The sequence below is a fragment of the Condylura cristata genome, unplaced genomic scaffold, assembly GCF_000260355.1.
Source record: "Condylura cristata isolate star-nosed mole 26May11 unplaced genomic scaffold, ConCri1.0 scaffold00004, whole genome shotgun sequence".
Lineage (NCBI taxonomy): Eukaryota > Metazoa > Chordata > Mammalia > Eulipotyphla > Talpidae > Condylura > Condylura cristata.
Window position 1 is genome coordinate 71941670 of NW_004567105.1, and position 9129 is coordinate 71950798.

Consider the following 9129-nt stretch of genomic DNA (forward strand, 5'->3'; position numbering starts at 1 on the left):
AAAAAATTTGTAAATATTTGGTGATGGGAAGCCCATGGGGAATACAGCTGAGATGAAAGAATGCACAAAATGATGTAAAAATAAACTGTGTTAATTTTAAAAAGAAAAGAAATTTGTAAATAATATAACAAGAAAGACATGGAATTAACCCAAATGCCCAAAAGTAGATGACTGGATTAAAAAGATGTGTTATATATACACAATGGAATATTACTCAGCAATCAAAAAAGATAAACATGCCTTTTGCAGCAACATAGATGGAGCTGGAAGGGATCATGTTTAGTGAAAAAAGCCAGAAAGAAAAATACAGGATGGTTTTATTTATAGCAGGAGCATAAAGGTGGGGGGGGGTAATTAGAATGAACAACTATATACCAAAAACATTATATGGGGGTGGAGTGGAAATAGGATGAAAAGATCAAAAATGGGGTAGGAGGGGTGTTTTGTGCACTGGACTATGGTGATGGCACATGGGTGATTTGGTGATGGGAAGCCCACAAGAATTACAACTGAGATGGGAAAAGGCACAAAATGATGTAAATAAACTATTATTTTTAAAAATATGCATTTTAATAAATATATTTTTTCTTGATCTAAAAAAAAAATGTGTAAACAGGGTCCATTCCTGTAGCTCAGCGGGTTGGAGTGTTATACTGCAAAGCTAAGCCAAGCCATAGCTGCTTCAGTGCAAGTTCAATCCCTGTCCCAGAGGTCATCCGCATGGCAGCAGACCTCGCCTATCCTGCCCACTGCTTCCCTCAGCTGTGTACTTTGTCCATCTGCCTGTTCTGCTCCCCAATCTATTTCTGGTAAATCCTCTCACTACTCCTGCACCTCTAGCCTGACCCCATTTCTGTATGTGTAAATAAAGAAAAAATATTAAAAAAAAAAATGTAAGTTCACTAGTAGAGTTACAAATGTGGTTTATCTTCATTTCCTGGGTGTCTGGGGGCAGCTGGCGCCTATCTCTTCCAATCTTGCCCTCACCTAAAACAGCTTTTAAAAAAACATCTTGGTATTGTCAACTTCTAAATCTCTGAAAAATATTCATGATCAAACATAGGTAAAGTGAGAACACAGAAACCGTCAAAAGAAAGTAAAACAGAAAAATTCACCAGAATCACGTGAAGCAAATAAGGAGTTTTATGGAGTAAAATGGGAGTCCCAGATTAATCATTTACATTTTTCCTCTTTTCCATTGATACACAGGGTATATTTGTGGGTACTGTTATTTCAAAATGTTTTTTTTTTTTCCCCACTGTAGTATAGGGAATGACAGCCACTTCTGCAATCATACATTAAATTAAGCATTCATCTAGGTAAAACATGGCAAAGAGCGAGCTTAAGACGCAATCAACAACAGGCTGACCAACAAAAGGCTTCTAAATGATTCAAAAAAGTTTAGGGGGTTCATGTAAATCCAATAAAAACAACACCAATACCATTCTAATAACCTGAGTTTTTCCTTAAGACATTAGGTTCAGCAAAGTCAAGTTATTTAACATGGGTGGGGTGAATGCATTGATTAGGATGTACTCAGATAAAGTTTCAAACCAAAACCTACAATGACATCCTGTCATTGTAATCTGATCCTAATCTGCAGTCTAATTAAGGATACAGAAACAGTATTTGTACTTACTATGTTTAAGTATTGTAGAAAACAAATGCTATCCAGAAATAAGAGATGACCTTACTGTAGAATTGAGAGATAAAGGTAACATTTTTTATTTACAGTGGCTGGAAGCAGGATTTAAAAGCAGCAACAAGGCTCTCCCTGGTGGTGCAATGGTTAAAGCACAGCACCATGAAGCTACCCACAGCCTCTGCAGCATGAGTTCAATTTCTGGGCTGGGGTTGGGGGAGGGGGGGAGACACCCACATGGCATAGCAGACCTCTCCTGTACATCTGCCTGTTCTCCCTCCTCCCCAACTGTCTCTGGTGAATCCTCTCACATCCCTCCTCCCCTGACAGACACACCTCTGGCCTGTACCCCAGTTCTTGTATGCATAAGTAAATACGTCTTTAAAAATAAATAAAGGCAGCAATGAATAAAAAGATAAGCAAGCAAAGAAAGTAAAGATACTAGCTGCAGAATCTAGTTGTTGAGTATGAGGCTTCATATAAAATCCTTTCAACTTTCCTATGGCCAAAATTTTTCATGAAGTAATACATTAGCAATATGTACACCTACTGAATTGTGTGTATTTTAACTCAGGTCTCTCCCTAACATATTTTCAAAGAAAGCAAACAAAAATATTAGCTGTTCACTCAACAATACTAATCCTTTTATGAAAATGCTATAGAACAATGAACAGAAGAACCTCATATCCCAATACACTCAAAAATTAAAAATGAGATTAAGTATAGAAAACCTAGCAAGTTTCCCCATGTTCATAAAATTAGGTCAGCACCTATAATGTAAAATCTTATTCTGAGTCTCTAATTTCTACAACCAATGATGTCTTTATACAAACTATGCCGGTAAGGTATCTGCAGTCTTACCAAAGTTACCTCTCAAGATACAGAATCTGCATAAAAGGAAAAAGAAAGGTTCCAAAGTCTTTGCTTACAGATCCTAACTATCCCAGGCTTACTATATGCCTCAAGAAACCCATGATTACTACCAAGAGGAGCCACTACTATACGTACCTAAAATGGGAGCAGATCCAACTCCCTTTATCCAATCCAGTAATTCCAAGCACTCCCTACACTTCTTTTAGTGTTTCTGTCACTCAGAATGATCAAGAGCTCAAGATTAGAAATAGTTTACATTACACTAACATCAGCTGACAGTATACCTGTTCAGTATATTGTGCAGCTGGACTGCTGCTGCTAATGATTCCACAAAGTTACTTAAGATTTGGGGCATTTGTGTTCAAGACAAGTTCTGTTATTCATTTTGGAGACGTCAAAGTACAGTAAGTATTTACTGTCAACTTACAAAAAGCTTGTGTTCCATAGATTTGTCACTCTTTTGAAACTACATTTCGATGACCTAACCTATTTATTCCATAGTTTCTATGGAAAACTGCATTGTTTCAACTTCAAATTGAAAAAAGGCATCTGCTGCCCTTTCCCTTTCACAACTAACTCTAGTCCAACTCAAGACTCAAGAGAATTCCCTTTAGGGCTCGAGGGAGAACCCACGACAATCTGTGCAGGCAGAGAAAAAGGGCAGCTCTCCCTTATATAGGGAGCTTTCACATGGGCTCTATGGGAAAGGTTATCATAATTGAACAAGACAATTGTTATGGAAAAGGTACCTGGTTAGTATATTGTACATGTATTAATTAGAACAAAACAAGCAGACACTACATTTTGACCCAAATAAAATTAGGAACTGCTAAACTACCTGGTCAATCAAATGCTTGTCAAGATAAGAACATAATCTCAAACTGCTTTCTCATGTATGATAAACTTTACAGATAAGGGGAGGAAATTACTGGTGGTGAGATCATTACCAAAAATGTTGCTACGTTCAAAAAAAAAGTAATAATGTAATTTAAAACTTAATAAACATAATAAACATATCCCATCCCTTGTAACTAGAAGACATAACTTCAGTGAGATATTAAAATACAAGTACAACTTGGAATAATTACGTCAGTCAAATTTGGTGGCTAGTCTTATACAACTACTGGAAAATTTAGAGAAACAGATTACAAACAGATAAACTCTTCACTAAAAAGACTTCAGAAATGAAGCCAGTTGCAGATAAATTAAAAAAAAAAAAAAAAAAAAAAATCTGGAAGGCCAGAAAAAAATTGCCTTAATATAGAACCTGGCGGAAAACTCATTCCTTGCTACAGGATAAAACTGCAATCCGAGAGACTCCTAAACAAGTGCAATGCTACAGTGGCAGACACTTAAACCAGTGTCAGTAACTTTGAAGTATTTAAAAATCTGAAGTTAAAGTCCAAAAATCTATACCTAACATCCTCCTTTAAAATTTTTCTGCAGAAGTCAAATACAAGAATGAGATCTCTCAATACTTGAGACCTTTAAAAGAAAAGTGAGCAAACAAGGGGTTCTTCTGATCTGAAACCCAATTTATTGGCAAATCTCCATTCACTGATGAATATATTAATTAAAATATAAAGATACACATTTAGCTAAAGGATATTTCAGAAATGTATTTTTATGAATAGAAAAACAGAAGTGAAACAATTTTCATGTGGATAAAAAAGGTTATGCTCTCCAAACATACTCTTTAAACTAGAGCAAGCAACTTTTGTTTGCTATCCTCTGTCTGTCTCTCTCATGAAAAGGAACTTATGGGAAGCAACTTTTCATGATTATAATGCTAAAATTTAGTAGTGCTCTTTGGCTGACTTGATATAGATTACTATCTTAACTTAAAATTAAGGAAAGATGACAAAAATCATGTCATCAGTGAATGGTGAATTTTTCACAATCCCTAATTTCAGCCTCAGCAATTATCACTAAACTGTATTTGACCTTTATTTGTAAAAATGATACTCTGGAAACATTCTTCACAATTACTGTTAGCATAATGTCCAGTCAGCCATACACACATGCTGTTGTAACCTGAAAAGACAAAACTTTCTCTTTTCCATATTATTTAGTAAAAATAATAGCAGCTTTCATTTTCTGGTTCCAATTTCCTTTTTATCTAATTTCTTAGGTGCTTTCAAGCTAAGAATAAAAATACTGTATCTAGTTAACAAGTCTTCACAGTAATTGCTTTTCTTTTGTAACTACAAATAACAAATTATTTTTTAAGTGTTAGAAGAAAATCAAAACCTCTAAAGCAGTGGGACTAAAACATTTCACAAAAGAATGTCACAGTAATTAACTGTTAACTTACATCCGGATTCTCCACGAATGAACCCCTCTGGTGTTCAGTTGATGTTGCACTATCAATTTTTCTACCCATAACAGAATTTCAATCTGGTTTTTTATGTATGGGTGACTAACTTTATTTTCACATATAAAGTAATTCTTAAGAGGACCATCTCTCTGTATTTCAAATAATGTTTCCTCAAGTTTAGACAGGTTTAATTGTAAGGAAGTACCACTAACTCAAGGTTGACAGGTCAACCAGATGAATTAAGTTAGGTTAAAGGCCACACGCTCAGGTGGGGGGGGGGGACCACTCAGGTCGAACAAATTGAAAAAATTTAAAGCAATCTTCCTATCTAGATCACAGACCAGAGTAGCGTTTAAAATAGCCAGCACTCTTAATGGGGTAATTTCCTACAACATTCAGGTCAGTTTCTGATACCAGGTGCGGCTAGGTATTGTGATCTAGGGCTACTGTTTGTCCTCTTAGCCACAAACCTTCCCGCAGAGACCAAACAAGGAACCGGTGCAATGCTTTCTTTCGTACACCGTACAAAATATACTGTGGGTGACAGTTGGGCTAGCAGAGTAAGGATTTTGCTCTAAAATGCAACCCCAAATAATTGTGGTTACAGTGAGGTGCTTGAGTGCCCTCCAGGGCCTCGGAGGGGGGAAAAAGCCACTCGAATATTTCTAACGTTAAATGAATGAGTCCCCAGCTTTCAGATCACTTTCAGGGCTATTACTGCCCTTTCTACAACACCTCCCTCACTCATTTCCCATTCCAGTAAGAAAGCAGAAAAATGGTAACAACGTAGAACTGAGCAGACAGGACTCACGCACGTCCGGACTTAGACAACCGCAACAGGGCAACCCCCGACTGAGCCTATCCGGGTCGGCAAACAAAATCGCGCCCGCAAAAATGAAAGAACGCGAAAGCGGCGGCGGGGAGGCGGAGAGTCCGCCACGAGTCCGCCGAAGACGTGCGGGCTCCAGCGCCGAGGGTCCGCGCCCGGCCACTGGAGTGGGGTTTCATTCGCGCGCCCCGGGAGTCGTCACCCTGCCCGGCCCGGGGGGTCAAGGTCCCACTCAGGGAGCCCGACGCTCCGTCTTCGGTTGCTCGGGGCAAACTTCGCCCGCGGGCAGGGGGCGCACCCGGAGCTCCGAGACCCGCGCCCGCGCCGGCCCGGGCTCAGCCGCGGCGCGGGGCCAAGACCCGAGACGCCGGTCCGGTCCCCGCGGGCCGCGGGCGGGGGGAGGGGCGGCGAGGCACTTACCACGGGTCGAACTCGTGAATGATGCTTTCGAAGCGAATGACGGCGAAGAGGCGCGAGCTGAAGCCGGCCAACCAGGCCAGGAAGAGGATGGTGAAGGAGAGCAGCGACTGCCAGCCGGCCGGCTGCGACAGACCCCCGGACAGCCCCGCGGGGGCCTAGGGAGCCGGGGCCGGACAGCCCCTGGGGGGCCTAGGGAGTGGGGGCCGGACAGCCCCGCGGGGGCCGGCTTCGGCGGCGCCACGCCGCCCGCTGCCTTGTGCGCGCACTGGGCCCCGGGCCCGTGGTGGCCGTGCCGGTTGTTCCCCAGGGCCATGAGGCCGCTCCACGGGGACGAGTTGAGGGACGACTTGTGCTTGCTCTCCGGGGCCGAGGGCTCCGCCATGTTGTGCCCCGGCGGCGGGTCTCGCTCCTCGCAGCCGCCGCCGCCTGGAGTGAGGGGTGCTGGGCGGGGACCCGGAGGAGGAGGAGGAGGAGGAGGAGGAAGAAAAGGGAGGAGGGAAGAGCACCGCGCACTCCCGCCCTCAGCGCCGCGAGGCCGAGGGACAGGGGGTGGAGGCGGCGGCGGCGGCGGCGGCGGCGGGGAGTCTCCGCCTCAGCTGCGGCCGCGACCGCTGCGCTCTCAACTCGGATGGCCCTGGCGCCCCACTAGCCATCCGTATCCCCGGTGCAGCTGCGGTAGCGGCGAAAGCCGACGGCACGAGGGCGCCAAAGAAGGAGCAGACGGAGGCGGCACCACCGCTCGAAGCAGCAATGACATTCCCCCTCACACCCGCCGCCCGCCCAGCCGTAAGGAGCGGGAGGAGGAGCCCCCTGGAGTCCGGGCGGAGCTCGGACTACCTCTGACTCCGCCCCCTACCCAACAGGAACTGGTCCTTCCACCTGTCACAATGCGACAGGTCCGTTGAGGGGCGGGCCCAGAACGAGGGTGCCCTCCAATAGGGGCGGCAGCTGGGGCGGGGCTTGGGCAACCGTTCTACCCCTCCCCCTCCCGGCCTCGCGCCCAGAGCGGCCGTGCCGCGCGGCTACGGTTTCATTGTCAGTTGAAAGACGCGGTTTCGCGCGCCTGTTTTGATGTGGATGCGGATGAGTGTTAGGCGGCCCCACTCGAAGTATAGAGCTGAGTCGGGCCGAGGGGTCGGAAGTTGGACTAAAGCAGCCGAGCAGCTTCCATCAGAGCCGGCTTAAGGAAGGGGGAGGGCGCCGCACCGACTAGGCGCTCGCTGACTCCGCGGTCGTGACTTTTAACCCGCTTTGCGCGGAGCGCACGCCACGTGACTGGGCGCGCAGGCGCGCTACGCTAGCGGTCCGCGCGTGGGTTTCGCCGGCAAGGTTCGGCCGCCCGGGGCGCCCCACGTCTGGCGCAGCGAACCAGCTAGGGTGGCGCCTCCACTATCCGCCCGGCGTGCTGCTTATGAGATGGCGAAGGAAGAAAAGATTGCCGGCTCTGAAAAGTCGTTGGAAGTAGACAAACAAGCCAGTAGTTCCTGAAAGACCTAATGGGAGCTGGCGAAGTGTGACTTTGACTCTTTTGTTCACTTTTTGAATTTTTCTAATTGCAAAAATAAAATCTCTGAAAATAGGGACAAATGCAATGTAGCGGCTGCATACATTCCATCAACACAGTGAATTTAACGTTGTGTGGGTTTCCTGCCTCTACCCAAATGTGGGAGCGGCCTGAAAACCCCAGTACACGGAATTTTACACGTCTTAAGTTTTATTTGTATACCTCCTTTACTTCTCCCCAGGTCCCTCCTTCAGAAGGAGAGGGCCAAGGGCAGCCGGTAGAGCAAACTTGAGGCAAAATGATTTTAAACATACAGTGGTTTAGCAGAGGAGACCAAAATTGCTCTGCTTTAAGCCCCCACGAAAGGGCACAGAGCTCTCAATAAATCAACACTCACTAAATATGTGATCAGTTCTTTATGAGAATTAGCAATTGCCCATTTTATTAGGCACATAACATGATTTTAAAAGGAGGTATTATAAAGGCTCAATTTTGTCTATTTTATTAGGTAAATAACATCTGGTTTTAAAAGGATGTATTATAACATAAAAGCTCTCAATTATTTTCAGTCGCTTAAAAATTTAACACATTTAGAAATTGTGTTTAAGTAGGTCTTTCAAAAGATGTTAGATAAATGAACAAGTATACTCAGTTTGAGGTTGCTCTTTGAAACTAATGGATCCAGCTACTCTTTTAATCTAGCAAGTGATTAGCTTTTCTCTCTTTTCCTTAGAAAAATAAATAAATAAATATTCTCATTAAGGGAAGGATGAAAAGGTTTCCAGAAATAGACTTTCCCACCAACAATTTAATAACCGACATTTATTGAACATCTAAATTTTAATGAGAAGTATGATAGAATATTAACTGAGCTCTCTTATATGAGTAAGGTAACGAGCACTTCCTCAGAGTCCAAGTGCATATGCTAAAATGGCAAGATTTTGAGTATGTATGCCCATGTTCCATGAACTCAGCGTAAGTAAAATTTATTTTGTATTTTTATTTTCACTTGTTTGCAAATTTCTATTTTAGTGTCCTCTAAGGAAGTGCTGCCTATTGTGTTCCTCATTATCTTTAATGGCTATAGTTCTGGTCTGGAAAGTGACAATGTCATGTAGCACTGGACAATTCACCTGCATAGGTGGCTCTTTCTACTATTTTTTTTAAAGATTTATTTATTTATGCATACAAGAACTGGGGTACAGGCCAGAGGTGCAGGGGGTGAGAGGACTGATCAGAGAGAGTGGGAAGCAGAACAGGCAGACTGAAATACACTGCTGAGGAGAGCAGCAGGAGGATCAGGAGAGGTTTGCTATGTCATGTGGTCACCTCTCTATCTGGGAATCCAACTGGTGCTGCAGTGGCAGTGGATAGCTTCACAGTGCTGTGCTGTGACCCATCATGCCACCAGGGGAGGACAGGCTATTTCTCCTCTTAAAAGCAACTGTTAATATCAAATGAGACTACTTACTTGAAAAAATTTTAAGGAGCATATGCAAAATCAAAATAGCAGTGAGGGTAAAAGCAGTAGGAAAAAGCACTGT

The 9129-nt window shown here is 43.8% G+C and overlaps 1 protein-coding gene across 2 annotated transcripts in view; it reads right to left on the bottom strand.

Moving 5' to 3' along the window:
• The window catches only part of STT3B (STT3B, subunit of the oligosaccharyltransferase complex (catalytic)), a 69847-nt gene extending 62986 nt beyond the window's left edge, over window positions 1-6861 (bottom strand). The window contains exons 1-2 of one of the 2 annotated variants that reach the window (XM_004676358.2): window positions 6305-6861; window positions 6082-6236 (exon numbers count right to left, since the gene is read on the bottom strand). In XM_004676358.2, coding sequence (XP_004676415.1) covers window positions 6082-6236; window positions 6305-6463 — 314 coding nt within the window. In that variant the 5' untranslated portion in view covers window positions 6464-6861. Of the gene's footprint in view, window positions 1-6081; window positions 6237-6284 lie in introns of both variants that reach the window. The other variant, XM_012720524.1, reaches the window with a different exon arrangement.
• Window positions 6862-9129: the final 2268 nt, after the last annotated feature.